Source organism: Notolepis coatsorum, assembly GCF_963971535.1.
Source record: "Notolepis coatsorum genome assembly, chromosome: 2".
Lineage (NCBI taxonomy): Eukaryota > Metazoa > Chordata > Actinopteri > Aulopiformes > Paralepididae > Notolepis > Notolepis coatsorum.
The window spans coordinates 19,098,068-19,116,843 of record NC_140166.1 but is presented as its reverse complement, the minus strand read 5'-3'; the positions used below and the strand labels follow the sequence as shown (position 1 = coordinate 19,116,843).

The 18,776-nt window shown below is 42.9% G+C and overlaps 1 protein-coding gene across 1 annotated transcript in view; it reads left to right on the top strand.

Annotated features, from left to right (window-relative positions):
• Positions 1-1,473: 1,473 nt before the first annotated feature.
• Positions 1,474-18,776, top strand: part of snapc4 (small nuclear RNA activating complex, polypeptide 4) — a 157,494-nt gene continuing 140,191 nt past the window's right edge. The window contains exons 1-2 of the mRNA XM_084307868.1: positions 1,474-1,546; positions 14,648-14,987. Of these exons, the coding sequence (XP_084163994.1) occupies positions 14,649-14,987 (339 nt within the window). The 5' untranslated portion in view covers positions 1,474-1,546; position 14,648. The remainder of the gene's footprint in view (positions 1,547-14,647; positions 14,988-18,776) is intronic.

Genomic DNA, 18,776 nt, shown 5'->3' with positions numbered 1-18,776 from the left:
AATTGGCAGAATCGACTGTCAATCAAAATTGTTCTGTTGCATTGCTTTGGTTGAGAGATAGTGCTCTCTTATTAAAACTAATAAACAAGTCTTGAGCAAGACAAGTTAGTCTGTTATGAAAGCCAGTGAGTATTGTATGACTCAGACTTCAGCAATAATCATGACTCGTGAGCATTATAAAATAAAAACACACATGGCATGGTGGAATTAATACCATAAACATATTTCTTGATGTTTCCTTTTTTTAAGTAAGTAAAGAGGCCTATGTTCATATCGGTGAGCACAATTTGTAACACAAAAAGAGAGACGTGTAGCCTATTTATTTTATTTATTCATTTTATTATTATTATTTTATTTGTTGCCATGCCTAAAATAATAGTCAAGCATAGGGCTAAAACATTTTCATAAACAATAATATAATTTTTTGTTATATGGTTATAATAAAAGCTTTTCTATACATTTGTCTGATTGATTGATTGAAAACTTTATTAACAGATTGCAGAATGGGTACAGTACAGCTCAGTGGACTGGAGGATGAAGACCAGAAAAAGACTTTCGGCTTTTTTACACAAGGGTCCTCCATTTTCAATTCATCAAAACATTTAGAGACATACAAATATACAGTAGTTTCATTAAAAAAAAAATATATATATATATATATATATATATATATATAAAAAGAAAAAAATATATATATATTTTTTGCCACAAATATCGGTATCGGCCGATTGTGTTAGTTGAACAATCGGTATCGGTATCTGGCAAATTTTCATATCGGTGCATCCCTACCATGTAGTACAACTCTCTGTAGTACAACCCTCTGTAGTATAACTCCCTGTAGTATAACTCTCTGTAGTATAACTCTCTGTAGTACAACTCTCTGTAGCACAACTCTCTGTAGTACAACTCTGTAGTACAACTCCCTGTAGTACAACTCTTTTAATCTCTGATCATATTTTGTATTCATACATTATTTTCCATTATTGTGTTTTTCTCTTCCACCTTGTGCCTTTGTTCTGATTTGGCTTGTTTCTTGTTCCTAAAGTGTCTTTGCGTATCATAAAAAGCGCATACAAAAACTTACATTAGCATAGCTTAACCTTGTTGTTGTGTGAAATATGTCATCAGTATTCACTCAAACCATCCCTTTTAAAAAGAGATCCACTGAATGACATTCCGAGTTTAAAATGTCACCATGTTTCTAAGACCCTAAACATTACACATGTGTTTCTCAGTCAAATAAGCCTCCTCTACATTTACTGGTATAAGCAATTTTACATCTCACTCCATTCATCTTGTAGAGTCCCAGGTCTGTAGAATCCCAGGTCTGCTTGTTTTTCCAGAACAGTTTTTTCCAGAGCTGGTTTTCATATCTCGTTTCCTCTATGTCCCAGTAACTACCTCTTCCTAACTTCCTGTTCTTGTTCCTGACTTCCTGTTCCTGTGTGTCATTTTCTGTTGTAGGGGAGAGCTGGCAGAAGAGACTGATCGTCAACTCGGTAGCCAGAGACTGTTTGAAACGCTTCCTACAACCTAAGCTGTCCAAGTACGTTAACGTCTACTGCTATTACTACTAATACTATACAATAAACTATACAACCCATCAAAACACTATATAACCAGACTTTTTTTAAACGCCACCTACAACCCAATCTGTCCAAGTATGTTAACCTCTACTGCTATTAATAATAATAACTGGACTTTTGAAGAAGTCTTTAACACTTTGGCTGCCATGGGTTAAATTCATGATATACCATAGATTGCCAGCTCTATTTGTCTATGGAGAAAGTCCCCTTCTTTGCAGGGCTATAACTTTTTAAATTCTATTGCTACATTGCCATTATTAGGGCCCATTCAAAGTCCTATATGTATTGTTCATTGTGTAGCAACGTTAAACTTTTTCATTCACATATTCATAGTAAAGTATGGTCTAATGTATAAGTATGTTTTCATCTCTTTCTGCAGCTTTCTCCAGAACGTGATATATAGCCCCAAATGCATTATATTGATGATGAAATACAGTTTGATGGCAATCAGCGCGATATAAAAAATTCCAACTAGACGTACTTCTAGAAGTTACTACACGTCATCTGATGTTGACCGGATGGGCGAGGGGGCGTTTATAATTCCGTGGGCAGCGTTATACCAATCATTTAATGTGGGTCAAATGTTGATAATAGCAGCTAGTATCGAAGACGGTAATTTTACACGCTAAAACTCACCCCAGTCTCCGCGCGCCGTTGGGCGATCATCGTAGAGTAGAAATTTTATCATTATGGGATGGCGATTTACCCGGTCCATCTCCAGCTTGTATAATGGTATATACGTCCAAATCATGTTGTTTATCGAGTTATTGGCAATCGATCGCTATGTAGTGTGACGAGCTAGAGTGCCGGAACCTATACCGAGTGCCCGGAAGTAATACGGCCGACCAGCAAAACCTCTACTGCGCTTCCTGTTAAGCGATTGCGCCGATCGGCCACCAGATGGCGCTCCTGAACCGCCAGAGAGCTCAGTGGGTCCTCCTGGTGGATCTCAGGCCAGCGGAGAGGAAATATGAATCCGATTCCAGATTTTTGAAATATTGATATTAAAGACGCTGTAAAGCGTCCTCGGCAACTTGAGCATGGCCGGGAATGTCGCTTTAACACGGCTCCTGGCAGCCAAAGTGTTAATCATCATGCAGTGACACACACATGCGATGGGCGGCACACAGGAACACACACTTTTTTTCTTTGGGTCGCCAATGAAATCGAGTCTGCGCTTGACCCATCCCGTCGTCCTTCCCCCCCAAGGGCAGCCGGGAGCAGATAGGGGCTTTGGCGTGGGGCCGCGCCCCGGGGACCAATCCAAGTGCTCCTGTCCGTCTTCGTCAGGGAACGCGACAGCGTTAGCGATCTGTTGTGCATGTTTTTCCATTTTATCTTATCGGGAGGGGAAACCCTTGCGAGCACGGGTAGAACATGCAAACTCCACACAGAAAGGCCTGGGAGATACCCCACCTGGGTACCTGGCAATGCGGAAACCTGGTCCCCAAGCGGGAATCGAACCCTGGACCTTCTAGCTTTTTTCGTTTCATTTGCCCTCTAGGCCATTTAACTATAGCTTTTTGCTCATAGCTCTACTCTCTGCCCGGCAGGCTGGCCTCAGTACCCTCTACACCCCCTCCTACAGCTATTCTCTCAGGCTGGCCTCAGTACCATCTATCCCCTCCTACAACTTCTCTCAGGCTGGCCTCAGTACCATCTACATCCCCTCCTACAGCTCTTCTCTCAGACTGGTCTCAGTACCATCTATCCCCTCCTACAACTTCTCTCAGGCTGGCCTCAGTACCATCTACATCCCCTCCTACAGCTCTTCTCTCAGGCTGGTCTCAGTACCATCTACATCCCCTCCTACAGCTATTCTCTCAGGCTGGCCTCAGTACCATCTATCCCCTCCTACAGCTCTTCTCTCAGGCTGGCCTCAGTACCATCTATCCCCTCCTACAGCTATTCTCTCAGGCTGGCCTCAGTACCATCTACATCCTCCTACAGCTCTTCTCTCATGCTGGCCTCAGTACCATCTACAGTACATCCTCCTCTTACAGCTCTTCTCTCAGGCTGGCCTCAGTACCATCTACATCCCCTCCTACAACTGTTCTCTCAGGCTGGCCTCAGTACCATCTGCAGTACATCCTCCTCCTACAGCTCTTCTCTCAGGCTGGCCTCAGTACCATCTACATCCCCTCCTACAGCTCTTCTCTCAGGCTGGTCTCAGTACCATCTACATCCCCTCCTACAACTGTTCTCTCAGGCTGGCCTCAGTGCCATCTACATCCCCTCCTACAGCTCTTCTCTCAGGCTGGCCTCAGTACCATCTACATCCCCTCCTACAGCTCTTCTCTTAGGCTGGCCTCAGTACCATCTACATCCCCTCCTACAGCTCTTCTCTCAAGCTGGCCTCAGTACCATCTACATCCCCTCCTACAGCCCTTCTCTCAGGCTGGCCTCAGTACCATCTACATCCCCTCCTACAGCTCTTCTCTCAAGCTGGCCTCAGTACCATCTACATCCCCTCCTACAGCTCTTCTCTCAGGCTGGCCTCAGTACCATCTACATCCCCTCCTACAGCTCTTCTCTCAGGCTGGCCTCAGTACCATCTACATGCCCTCCTACAGCTCTTCTCTCAGGCTGGCCTCAGTACCATCTACATCCCCTCCTACAGCTCTTCTCTCTGCCCAGCAGGCTGCCCTCAGTACCATCTACATCCCCTCCTACAGCTCTTCTCTCTGCCCAGCAGGCTGCCCTCAGTACCATCTACATGCCCTCCTACAGCTCTTCTCTATGCCCAGCAGGCTGGCCTCAGTACCATCTACATCCCCTCCTACAGCTCTTCTCTCAGGCTGGCCTCAGTACCATCTACATCCCCTCCTACAGCGCTTTCCTCCTCCTCAGTGATAGGGTTACTGATATCCTGTGAACTGTGGTTTTCTACCTGTCGCTGGACTTAAACCGACTTTGACTTGACTGACTTCTCAAGAAGTCAAGAAGTACTGATCAATGCGGCCAACCCACACTCCCACTACTAAGCCCTTCTTCTTCCTGATGTATTCTGAGGCCTTTTACTGATGTTACTTTCTGCCACAAGGATGGATCTGGAGCTTCTTTCCCTCTACCGCTCCACCCCTGCCCTCCATTGATGCATTCATCTTACTCATAGTGCTTTTCTCTATGGTCTATGGTTCTAGTTCTCAACCAACTCATAGTCTTGTGTGTTCCATGGTCTGTAACCATGTGATCTGCCTGTGAGTCATCTTCTGTATAGTCATACTAGGCAATACACTATACAACCCATCATATCACTATATAACCAAGACCATTTGAAACACCTTTTACAACCCAAGCTGCTTGTACTGCTATTACTAGGAATGTAATGGTACACAGAAGCCACAGTTTGGTGCGTACCTTGGTTTTGGGGTCATGGTTGGGTACAAGTTTGAAAACAAATAAAAATCATGAATGCATAACGCTAGGTTTTTTTTCCATTTATTTTGAACATACAAAGTACAAGTTATAGTTACTTAGTTCCACCTAGTGTCATATAGTCCCCCCTGAGATGGTTGGTACAGCCTGGCCCTGTAGTGTATCCAGCAGTAAACGCAACAGTGAACATACACAATGGTTTTGGCCCGGTCTGCTTTGGTATCTAGAGGCTGCTTAAAAGCAGCAGGGATAAGTAGTTGTTGTTCCGTTTTGTTCTGCCTAGCTCCGATGATTGGCATATCAGGATGCTAACCATATCTAAAATGAGCTATCAAGATAAAAAATAAATAAAAAATAGCTAGCTAATCTTATCGATCATTAGGGCTGCAACTAACGATTATTTTGGTAGTCGACTAATCTGTCGATAATTTTTTCGTTTAGTCGACTAATCTAACGATTATTTCTGTCACACCCTCCATCTCTGCTTCCTGTGGGCGCGGCTCATTTTCAGGGCTCCAGTGCATGTTTGACCTCACATGCTCAAGTCTGCACACCTGTGAATGTCACCCTCCCTCTGCCTTAACATGATCCCATTTCAGCGACTTCGGGTTATTGAGAAGCGATATATAAATTAAATTAATTATTATTATTATAGCAAATTTAAATAAGGACTCATGAAACATTTGAATTTGGATCTTAATTAAGCTACTTGCTTAATCAAATGTATTTTAATAACAAATACAATAATCAATCATAATAAACAAATTAAATAATACAAATTAAAGTGAAAGTTTAAATGTAAAGATAATGTTTTAAAAGTAGCAGCCTCTGATGGGGCTGTAAACCTGGTCCAAGAGGGTGACGTGGATCCACTCACTAGGCTCCACCATCTCCAACAGCTGTAAGGGGAGAGGAGAGGAGGATCAGATCAGACAGACTTCTAGGTATTTTGTTTGCCGTGTGTGAGTGAGAGGAGCTGTGTGTGTGTGTGTGTGTCTTACTCTGATCTCCTGCAGAGGAACACACCATTTACAAATGACAGCGTCCATAAAGGAACCTGTGATTGCATTGCTATAGCAAACTTATAAATCATCAGATATAAGATAGCTAGCACTAACGTTCCCTGTCTCTGCAGTCTTAGCCCAAAAAGTTAAACTTTTTTCAACTGAGAAAAAAAAGCAGCCTAGTCTAGACCATGGCGCTATATAGACAGTGGACGTTAGCACTAGCTATCTTAACTTACCTAATTAATACTCCAGTCTGCAAAAATACGACACTTGGTGCTAATTCACGGAGCTGTAAACACCGGTAACCTAGCCAAGCTCTAGTAGCCTGTAAGCTTGGCGCCGTTTAACGTTAGCTAACGTTACATAGTAGTTGGTGGACACGCAGCCTCAACATATTAACACATCCAGCGCCAAAAACGCTGTCCAGTGTTATTGGCTGCCATGCGTTGACCGCCAGGATCGCTGTACAGCGTTTTTTAGATCAATATTTCATTTTTTCGCCATGGCATTCATAATTTATATACCCACCCCCGGTCCTGCAGCTGGACCTTAGATGTGACTGCAACAACGGCTCAATACCACCACCTGGTGGATGGTCGGGCGAGTTACACTCGCAGACAGGATGTGCCATCAGTGCATCGATGAAAACCATCCGGCAGTCACATCTCGTTACGGGACTCCCGACAGACGCTATGTACATAATGGATCGCTTTCTAAACTTAATAATTGACATGATTTCGGCGTTAACCGGAAATGGACCTAGGCGATGGGATCTTTCACCGCCAGTCTCATTGGCCCACGGTAAGAGGAATATAACGTTATTTTCAACCCGATTGTGCATTTCCTTGTTTGCAAACCATCTGATCAATATATCCACCCAACCTACATAGAGCGGTTATGATGATCGGGGAATTATAAACTACCCCCCCCCCCCTTTCCTCCGCGCATGATGAGGCATAATGTATACCGATCATATACATTTGAATATTTTGGTGTAGCGTGTATGGGGGGGGGGGGGGGGGGGGGAACGGCAATCGATAATCTATATAATGCGTTTGGGCCTATAACTAGTGTTTTTGGAATTACAGCAGAAAAGATTAAAAACATACTTATATTCTAGAAGGTATTAACACAAAAAAGTATAACGTTCCCACATCCTGAACGATAGATAATCGATGTTGAATGGGCCATAGTAATGTCAATATAGCAATACAATTTTAAGTTATAGCCCTGCAAAGAAGGTAAACATCTCCATAGGCTTACAGCACTGGCAGAGAGGGGCATTAGATGGGCATAACCCCCGGCGGGCAATGTGTTAACTGAAATAGCGTTCGCTTAGCAAGCATTATCCATGAGACATTCTGTTTTCCAACATGTAAGGTAAAACTTACCCATGATCCGAGTAGCTGTCATCACGGTTTGAGAGTGCTCGCTGCTGCTTTCTTCTTCTTTGTCGTTAGTACACAGAATGCAGTCATGGCAGACAAGGGAAATGATACTGCCCCCGCACTTCCTGTGGTGCATTTGCGCAGTTTTGAATGAACGTTACCGGCTCTCTGTTTACTTTTTATATGACGCATCGACACTAAAATTCTGTGTCGACTATTTTTTTATGATCGACGTCGTCGATTATGTCGAATAATCATTGCAGCTAGGGCTGCAACTAATGACTATTTTGGTAGTCGACTAATCTGTCGATTATTTTTTCGATTAGTCGACTAATCGAAAAACAATTATATTAAAACATTTTTTTTTTTTTTTTTTTTTTGGCACTACCTATCTTTGTGAAAGTGGCTTCTCAGCTCTGGTCCAGCTGAAGACAGAGCAGAGGAACAGATTGGACATTGAGCATGACCTCAGAGTTGCTTTGATACTCTTGTCAGGACCAAACAACATCCCCAGTTATCCCATTAGTTCCCCCAAACTTACTGTCGGTCTGTTATGTTAAGCTCAGGCATTAAAGCGTTCCGTCTTGAGCAGGCATGCGTTGTTCATGGGACTGGGTAGCACGGTGTGCAAGCTCACGCGCTATTTGCATATCAATAGCGCCGGTCGTCAGGTGTGTTAAATACGTTCTCAGACACATTCACACCTAACTTGTTGTGAAGACGTGTTACATTCCATTCGTAGAGGCGAATTAGGCACTGTCTTTAGTCTGTGCCCAAGCGAGGGGACATTAAATGCGCATTCGCGGGAGCGCGCGCACGCGCCGGGAGCGCGCGTGCACGTGGTGCGTGTCACCCCAGATGATTTCAATAACGCACCACTGGTCTTGAGACGGATTTCCGTCTATTTGATTATATGTATATAATAATTTTTTTTTTTTTTTTTTTTTTTTACTTTTTTTTTTTTTTTTTTATATAAAGTTTGCCAATAGGGATGTTTCAGTAGTATTGGCACTGGTAGTAGTCGTAATAGTAATCCAGTCTATTTTTTTTTTCTTCTAAAAAATAAACTACCGTACTTTTCGGACTATAAGCCGCGGCTTTTTCCCCCATTTTTCGACCCTGCGGCTTATATAACGGTGCGGCTTATATGTGGACAAAACCCGAAAATTGAAATATTGCTTTTTTTACTGCATTGAAATGTTATTTATCTGTTCCCTTATTTGCTTAATACAACTTGTAAATGAGTTAATTCTTGTTATTTGTCCGACAATATTGTGTCCCAATGGGAGTCATTCTCTGTAGAGGTGGGAACTTAAAGCTCAATATAAGAACGGCCATGCACCACCCACAGAATCGAGAAAGAGCAATCAATCTGTCAATCCTTTCCGTGTCCGGGCCGGGTGAGGTTTCCCGTGTTAAGTCAAATTAAGCTGCAGGCTCCACTCCTTACATATGGTAATTTTTTTTTTTGATCAAATTTTTTTATTGACATTCTCACAAAACAAGACAACACATTAACCACAATCACAATACATAGAACTTCACAAGAAAATAACAAAAACAATAATAATAATGACTAACAATTATACAGACAAGAGAAAAGAAACCAGAGTTCAACCTACTAAATTAATTCCAAGGGGTACTATCTAATAAATGGTCTTTCCCAGTGTTCAGTCCCGATTCCCGGCCGTGTGACCCCATATTAATAAAACGTACATCTCCAATCCACCACAAGGACCATTTTTTGGGGGAACACGACCTGAAACCAGAGCAATGAACCTTCATGAAAAAACAAAAACCTGTAGGTGTTCCATAGACTCACAGAGACCGTGTAAAAGTGGCCAAACAGTGAAGAACTAGTTAAATAGCTGCCCCCCCATAATATCCCCAGCTAAACTCAAGATGACAAGACAAGGGACAAGACAGACAAAAACATTTCCTCCTCCCCCTCCCAAGAGACCGCCGGACTCACCCGAACACGCACCCCAACCCCGCTCAGCCGCACACTGCGGTCTTTACCTTCTCAGCTGCTGCGAACCACAGGTCAATTCCAGCCTGCCCCACCCCAATCACCCGGGCTGTGGATATCTCAAGATAAATCACATCCAATAGAGTTAGGGACCAGTTAATCATTGTAAGCTTCTCAGGCTCCTTCCATCTCATTGCTATTAGCTTCTTCGCTGCTGTGACGCCCGCTAGGACAACCCTTTTCAGTTGTACGGACGCGGGTAGTGTCGTTATATCGTTCAGGAGTAGCGTAACAGCTGTGAATGGGATAGTTAAGCCACACAGATCTGAAAGTTTGTCCGTTATTGACCTCCAGAAGCGGGCCACTGGTGGGCAATCCCAATACATATGCATATAAGTGCCTGTGGCCTTTTGAGAGCACAAAGTGCACCGAGAGTCGGTTATCAGTCCCATAGCAAATAGCTTCCTAGGTGTAAGATAGGTCCTATGAATATAATTAAAATTAATTTGCTGGTGATTGGGGTTGCGGGAAGATAATGCCACATTTGCCCAAACATCATCCCAGTCAAACTCGGGGTCCAACTCCGGGATATCCACACGCCAGATTGTATCCAATGATAAATTTTTATACGTGGATTGAATTAAGAGCGTATAAAAGTCGGAGACAAACCCTCTGGATGTCGTCCTGTCCACTATGAGCCTGAGGAAGGGGTGTGGGTGCAAGGCTTGAGCCCACGGTACGCCATGCGCCCTCAGTGCTGACCTTAGTTGAAGGTAAAGAAAGAAGGACTCGCCGGGAAGATCATAAAATTCTCTTAAGTCCTGAAACGCACGGAGGCCGTTCTTATCATAAATATCCTCCAGAGTATGCACTCCCCTCCTTTGCCATTGAGGAATATTAACCGGCTTGTGTCCAACAAGTAATTGCTGGTTATTAAAAATTGGAGAGTCCAGGTGCCAAGGGCATTTAACCCCACACGACCTCTGTACATTACGCCACGTTTGGATCACGTGAGTTATGATCGGTCCATACCTCAGCCGGCATTTCGCAATAGAGACAGTGGAGTACACTACATCCTGCAATCTTAGCGGAGACACCGCCGCCGCTTCTAAGGAGCGCCACGATACAGCCTCTACAGGGTCTAGCCAGCACATCAGAGGTCTCAGTGAAAAGGACCAGAAATAAAGTTTAAAATCAGGGATTGCGAGGCCCCCATCTTGTTTCCTACGTTGAGTAGTAGCCCTTTTGATTCTCGGGCGTTTGTTATTCCAGACAAACTTAGATACCATCGATTGTACCTTGCGCCAGTGGTCTATTGGAGGGGGCAGGGGGAGCATTGAGCTAATAAAATTTATCCTAGGCAGGATGTTCATTTTGATTATGGAAGCCCGGGCTTGTAAGGAGTTAGGAAGGGACGACCACCTGTCTAGATCCTGGCGTATTTTATCATAAGTACCCGTGAAGTTGTACTTAGTAGTTTGGTTCAGCGTGGGGAATATCTCTATGCCCAGGTATTTAAAATGTTCTACTATGGGGATATCAGCTGGTAGTCGTACCGCCTTGGCCAGTTCATTAAGAGGTACTGTAGGCAGGCTGATTTGTTCCAGTTAATCTTAAAACCTGACAATTTACCAAAGTCGTCGATTATCCTCAATAATTTTGTGGGCGACCGGGAGGGGTCGTCCATGAAAATCAGCAGGTCATCCGCATAGAGAGCAATTTTGTGTGGAGTATTGTTGACCATTATGGGGACGATGTCCTCCGATTGCCTAATAAATTGGGCCAAAGGTTCGAGGGAAAGCGCGAACAGTCCCGGGCTCAGAGGGCAACCCTGTCTAGAAGATCTGGAGACTGGAAAGAGTGTGGAACAGTTTTTGCCTGTCAGTATCATCGCAGACGGCGAGGCATACAGGACTTTAATCATATGAATAAAACTCTTTCCAAGACCCATGACCTCAAGTACCCTCCACAGGTATGACCACTCAAGTCTGTCAAACGCCTTCATGGCATCCAAAGACAGAACTGTGGATGGAGTTGTATTGTCTTTACTGTTATCGATTACATGCAACAGCCTCCTAAGATTATCTGCAGCCAGACGCCCCGGGATAAAACCAGTTTGATCGCAGTGTACCAATACAGACATAAATCTCTGCAGGCGACGGGCCAGCACCTTGGCAAACACCTTTAAATCGGCCCCGAGAAGACTCAAGGGTCTATAGCTACCACAATTATTGGGATCTTTGTCCTTTTTGAGAAGTAAAGAAATCAACGCCATATTGACATCTCTTGAGAACTCCCCTTGTTCGATAGCGTAATTGATCATATCGAGCATCAATGGACCCAGTTGGTCCCAGAAAGCTAAATACACTTCGGGTGGAATACCATCCCAGCCTGGCGCCTTACCCCTCTGCATTTCAACAATAGTCTCCCTCAATTCTACGAGAGTAATCGGTCTCCCCAGTTCCTTGGCCTCTTCCTCAGAAATGTGGGGTATCTCAAGCCCGCCAATGAACGATTCAAATCTAGAGTCATCCAGATTACCCTCTGAGCTATATAACTGTGAGTAAAACTCTTTAAAAGTGTCATTGATCTTTTTCGAATCAGTAGTGACTGCACCCTGGCTCGTCCTAATCGAGGGGATATCTGAGAAATGATCATTTGAGCGTATTTTCATTGCCAATAGATGGCTAGGTCTGGAGCCGTGAAAATAGTAATTTTGTCTTGTCCTATGTATCAAAAACTCAGACTGTTGTTTAAGTATGGAGTTTATTTCTTTTTTGACTATCTTACGTTGTGTGTTTAGTCGTTCATTATAGTCAGTTTGCAAGGATGCGTATAGGTCCGCATATAATGATTCCAGTCCTTCTAGCTTTTTTGACCGGGATTTTCGCAAATTGGAGGCAAATAGTGTGACATGACCCCTGATGAATCCTTTCAATGCGTTCCACAGGACCCTAGGGTCTTCTACTGTGCCAACGTTGATCTGCAAAAATTCAGCTAGTTTACTCCTGAACTCAGAACAGAAGTCATCGTTCTTTAGCAAGGTCGAATTAAAACGCCATCTGGGAGCTCTTGCGGAGAGCCTGCCAAAGGTTGCCGTAAGGAAAATCCCCTTGTGGTCTGAGAGAGCCAAGGGAACCAATGAGACATCGAAACTATCAAACATATTAGGGGACGCGAATGCATAGTCAATTCGAGAGAAGCTTTTGTGTCTGGCTGACAGGTGAGAGTAATCTCTGAGGGTGGGGTTGCATACGCGCCAGAGGTCTGTGAGCCCCGTGTCTTTGGCCCACATCCTGAGGGCCTTAGAGGCCCGTTTCTGGTCGCTCGTTTCAGAGGGCCTGGACCTATCCATCTCCGCATCCCAGCACGCATTAAAATCGCCACCCACAATGAGAGCGTATCCATTAAGTTCCAACATATTCTTCGTGATTGTATTATAGAACGCTGAATCAAATGTGTTAGGAGCATACAATGCTATTATAGCCATCTTCCTATGCAAGAATTCAACTTTTGCTATAGTAATCCTTCCCTCCGTGTCCGACCATACATCCAAGATTTTGATATCAAGGTTACGTCTTGTAACTATGACTCCTTACATATGGTAATTAAACATTAAAACACATGCGTCTTATAGTCCAGTGCGGCTTATATATGTACACATCATTCAATTTAGCTGCTGCGGCTTATACTGTAGTCAGGTGCGGCTTATAGTGTGAAAAGTACGGTAGTTCAACACAGGCAACCACTTTTGCTTAATTTCTTTGATGGCTCAAATGTATGCTCTAGTGTCTAGTCGATTTTGTGTTTTGAGCACATAGATCTAGCCTCTTAATTTTGCTCTCAAAGTGCACCAGATTGATGCATTTAACTTTAAAACATAAAAAAAAATCCGAGGGGGCATGCCCCCGGACCCCTCTGGAGGGGCAGAGGTTCACCCACCACCACACCGCACCACAGTCTCACTAAATCCTGTGGGGAAACACTGAGGATTCACATTTTTTTACGGCTGTGGGTAGGGCGTTCCACATTGTTGTGGCATAATTGCGAAACGTGTTTAGTCCCTTGTTTGTATGATAACAAGCCTTTTAGTTCATGGTTCAAAGTAATGGGAAAAGGGTGCTAGCTCGCCATCAATCAGAAGCTAGCCACAAGACTTGCATTCACGCTCTCCAGCACACAGCCTCCCTGCCTGGCACAACAACCACAACAGTAGGGTCTATAGTCACAGTCAGGACAGTAGGCTCAACAAGTAGGCTCCCTTAAAACGCTAACGCTATTAAAAAAAAATACAGTGGAGGTCTGGTTCAGTCAGGAGATATTTTTTTGCTTTAATCCCTGGTTAAGCTAAGAAGTCTTCAGCTGGCTGGACCAGAGCTGAGAAGCCACTTTCACAAAGATAGGTAGTGCAAAAAAAAAAAAAAAAAAAAAAATTATAATCAACAATTTCTCGTCGACGATTTTTCATAATCGACATCGTCGACTAATCGTTGCAGCCCTAGTTGCAGCCCTATCGATCATTCCATTGAATTTGTACCATGAAACAATACAGATTATCAGAAGAATATATGAGAATATATAAACATTTGACGTGTAGCGATTACAAGGACGGCTGAGCCCCGGGCCCACCCCAGGAAACACAGACCCAAATGGCAATGTTTTCAAAGTTGCTTATTACATGTTGTCAAAACAAACTTTGTGTCTTACTGTATGTAGTAGCCTTCTTCCCTAGTGCTGCCTGACCGTGGCACATATTGTCCAATCCTTGCTAATAAAGTTGGTAATAATTATGGTTATATTATTGGATTATAATAAAAAATAAATCCACATTTTCTTGCTGATTGAAAAAGTAGGACTATTCCATTCGTTATTTCGGTTTAAGTCCACTTGCTGTCACAGATGACATAACGCTAATGATTCTAAAATGATGCGCAACTCTTTTAGAATCAGCTTTGCATTTTTCCATCTTTTTGCATGTATAAGATAACTTTGTTTGCCATTTTTAACTATAATGTTAGTATAATAACAATTGATCATTGATCACCCACGGCTGCTATTTTTCTCTCTCTCTCTCTCTACTTCTCTTTGTCTGTCTGTCCCTCTTTCTCTCTACCTCTGTCTGTCTCTCTTTCTCTCTCTACCTCTCTTTGTCTGTGTCTGTCTCTCTTTCTCTCTACCTCTGTCTGTCTTTCTTTCTCTATATACCTCTCTGTCTTTCTTTCTCTACCTCTCTGTCTATACCTCTTTCTCTATCTATTTATCTCTCTCTGTCTGTGTCTCTCTATCTATCTCTCTCTTTCTATATATATATATATCCAGAATGGCGTATCTGAGTCAGAAGTTGTCTAAGTCAGACCACGTGGAGAAGCTGATCTTAAACCAGCAGATCTGTCAGCTGGAGAGGGAGATGGAGGAGATCAAACTGCTGAAGGAAGAGGATCTGATTGGAGGTCGCCATGACGACCATGACTGGCCGAAGATCTCCAACATCGACTTTGAGGGGACGAAGGAGGCGGAGGACATCCAGAGCTTCTGGCAGAACCTCCTCCATCCCTCCCTCAACAAGAGCAGCTGGAGCCAGGAAGAAATCAGCCGCCTGGGAGAGATCACCGGCAGACACGGGGAGAGAGACTGGGAGGCCATCGCAGAGGAGCTGGGGGTGAGAAGGACCTAGAACATGAACCCTAACCCTTCATTATCTCAGTCAAATATAATAATAATAATAATAATAATAATAATAATAATAATAATAATAATAATAATAGATTCAATTTATATAGCACACTTTAAACTCAGTGAGCTCTCAATGTGCTTCACAGCAGAAGGAAAACAAAATAAAAAATAGAATAAAAAAGGTTTAAAACAAGAAAAACATTAAAATTAATAAAAATATAAGAATAAAAAGGTTTAAAACAAAACATTTAAAATGAATAAAATAGGGCGGCTGGGTGGCGCAGCAGACAAGGCGCTCGTCACCAACGCAAGAGACACTGGTATCGAATCCAGCTGTCAGCGTTGCTTCCGGCTTGGCCGGCCGTCATACTGGCTCGATTGGCAGAGTCAACGGGAGGGAAGTCGTGGGTGGGTCTGGGTCGTTGTGGACCGCGACTCCTACAGTTCGGTCGGGGCGCCTGCACAGCAAGTGAAGGATCTAAGAGAGGTAGTGTGACCTTCCACACGTTACACTCTCTCAGTGAGAGCTCGCTGCCAGGTGAAAAGAAGTGGTGGGCTGGGTACACATGTGTCGGAGGAAGCATGTGATAGTCTCCGCCCTCCCAGACCGACGGTAGGGGGTAGAGTGCGCAACGACCAGGAAGGGGATTGGGAATTGGCATAACGACTAACATTGGGAGGGGAGAAAAATGGAAAAAGAAGGGGGGAAAAGATCATAAAAAAAAAAAAATGAATAAAATAAACAAAACATAGGAGCAGATTAACACTTTAACTGCCGAAAACGCCGGAACTCGTCATTCCCCGCCATGCTCAAGTTGCAGAGGATGCCGTAACTCGTCTTTGATATCAATATTTCAAAAATCTGTGATCGAAATCATATTTCCCCTCCGCAGCCTTGACACACAGTGCTGATCTCCTCTCAACCCTCTAGCGGTTCAAGAGCGCCATCTGGTGGCAGATCGAAACTGGATGTCAACCTTTGAACCGGCAGGACTCACTCCATATGGGGTCCGGGCACTCGCTAATGTTAGAGAGACTCTGTCTTCACACAGTGAACATCGATCGGTGGAAATAACTCGAAAAAACAACATGATTTGGACGTATATACTATTATACAACCTGGAAATAGATCGGGCATTTTAACATCCCATAATTGAAAACTGTCTACTCCGCGCTGATCGCCCAACGGCCCGAGGAGACTGGGGTGAGTTTCAGCGTGTAGTATTACCGTGTTCGATATAAACTGCTATGATGAACATATGACCCACATTAGATGAATGGTATAACGTTGCCCACGGAATTATAAACGCCCCCTTGCCCATCCGGTCAACATCAGATGACGTGTAGTAAATTCTAGAAGTACGTCCAGTTGAAATTTTTGATCTTGCACAGATTCCTACCAAACTGTATTTGATCATCAATATAATGCATTTGGGGCTATAAATCACTGTCTGGAGAAAGCTGCAGAAAGAGATGAAAACATACTTATACTTTAGACCATATTTTAGTATGAATATGTGAATGAAAAAGTTTAACGTTGCTACACCATGAACAATACATATAGGACATTGAATGGGCCCTAATAATGGCAATCTAGCAATAGAATTTAAAAAGTTATAGCCCTGCAAAGAAGGGGAACTTCTCCATGTTAAATAGAGCTGGCAAGGGATGGTATATCATGAATTTAGTGTGTAAATGACAACTGTGACAAAACATAACTTAAGTAGGCTGTACTTGACACCAGGTGGGAACAATCGGCAATCAGTTAACAGTTAACAGGCTAGGTTGACGTCATGATTGGTAGCAGGGCTAGATTGACAAGTAGAATACATAATATCACAATATCACATAAATGTGTATGATGGTAATATATGAAAACACCAAATTGATACATATTACAATATTTACAGACCTGTATGGAAATAAAAAAAGACAGTACATTGGGGTGCATCAGGTTGTTAAACCGTTCATTAAACAGTGTACTAGTTTTTCTCTCTCATACAGTAGATAACTTAGGGTAGCATCTATAGGAATGGAGCCAAAATTGGACTCTTCATTCATCCCAGATGGAATACATCGATTTGAGCCGATGTCAATACAATATATAATTTAATTTACAACTCTGTATGGAACAAAAAACAGTACATTGGGGGTATCAGGTTGTAAGACCGTTCATTAATCAGTGTACTAGTTTTTTGTTTATACAGTAGATAACTTATGATAGCTAGAGGAATGGAGTCAAATTGAACTCTTCATTCATCCCAACTGGATACATAGATTTGAGCCGATGAATCCATACACATTCTCGTTGCAAAAGCAGTTGTTCATGGTTGCCACCTCTTCTATTAAGAAAAACCATCTCTAGACCTATGCACTTGAGGTCATTAATTTTATGATCCATTTCGTTAAAATGTCGTGCCACAGGGGAATTAATGTCAGTCCGCTTTATATTGCTTCTGTGTTCGTTCAATCTGATTTTTAATTTGCGGGATGTCTGTCCAATATAGTATTTTTTACATGGGCAGAATAATAGATAAATTATGTGTGTGGAATTACATGTTATTAGCGATCTGATCTTGTAATCCTTCCCGGTGTGGGAGTCGTGAAATGTGTTTGTTTTGATCATGTGGCTGCAAGATGTGCATGATCTACATGGGAAGCTTCCATGAATAAAAGGTTCTGGCTTTGAATAAGAGTCCGCTCTGACAAGGCGGTCCTTCAGGTTTGTAGCTCTTTTATGTGTAAAGCGTGGAGGGTGTTGGAAGCGATCATTTAACGTTCTATCCGATGATAGAATATGCCAGTGTTTCATGACTGTGGACTTGATAACGTAACTAAATGGATCATAAGTAAGGACATAATTAATGGTGCCTGGTGTTCTGTTTCTTTCTTTCTTTCGGAATAGTTCTTTTCTTTCGATTTGGTTTACTGTGGCCATGGCAGAGTTAAGACACTGCTTTGGGTAGCCCTTTTCATCAAAACGTCCCAACATATTTTCACTTTCGGAGTGGAACTCCTCCTGGGAGCTACAGATACGTTTGAGTCTGTATAGTTGACTTACAGGCAAGCTTTTCTTTAAAGGCACTGGGTGGTGACTAGAAAACTGTAGGAGATTGTTTTTATCCGTTGGTTTTCTGTAGATAGTTGTGGCAATTAGGTTATTAATTTTAGTTAGTTTAACATCTAGGAAGTGAATGGATTCTCGGCTCTTTTCCATACTAAAAGTGATGGATTCTACACAAGAGTTCAAATATGCCAAAAAGGATGACAGCTCTATTTCGTTTCCTGACCAGACCATGAAAACATCATCGATAAATCGAACAAAATATTTGATATGGGGTCCATATAACACATTGTTGTAAATGAAGTCCTCCTCGAACTTACCCATAAATAAACACGCATAGGCGCATGCGGATGGGGATCCCATAGCAGACCCATATTCCTGTTGGTAATAGGTATTTTCAAACATAAATACATTTCTATTCAATGTAAATTTCATCAGTTCCATGATAAATTCATGTGGGGGCGTTTTGTCTGGGTGTTTCCTTAGGAAATGGTTCAAAGCTTCTAGACCAAGGTTGTGGTTAATGTTGGAATATAGCGAAGTAACGTCTAGGGTTACAAGGATATCACTGTCACCAATATTTCTGACTAAATCTAGTTTAGATAGAAAATCAGAGGTATCTTTTATATACGAGGGAAGTTTCCAAACCAGTGGTTGGATGTGGTAGTCTACAAACTTGGAGGCATTCTCTGTGAGTGACCCTCTCCCCGA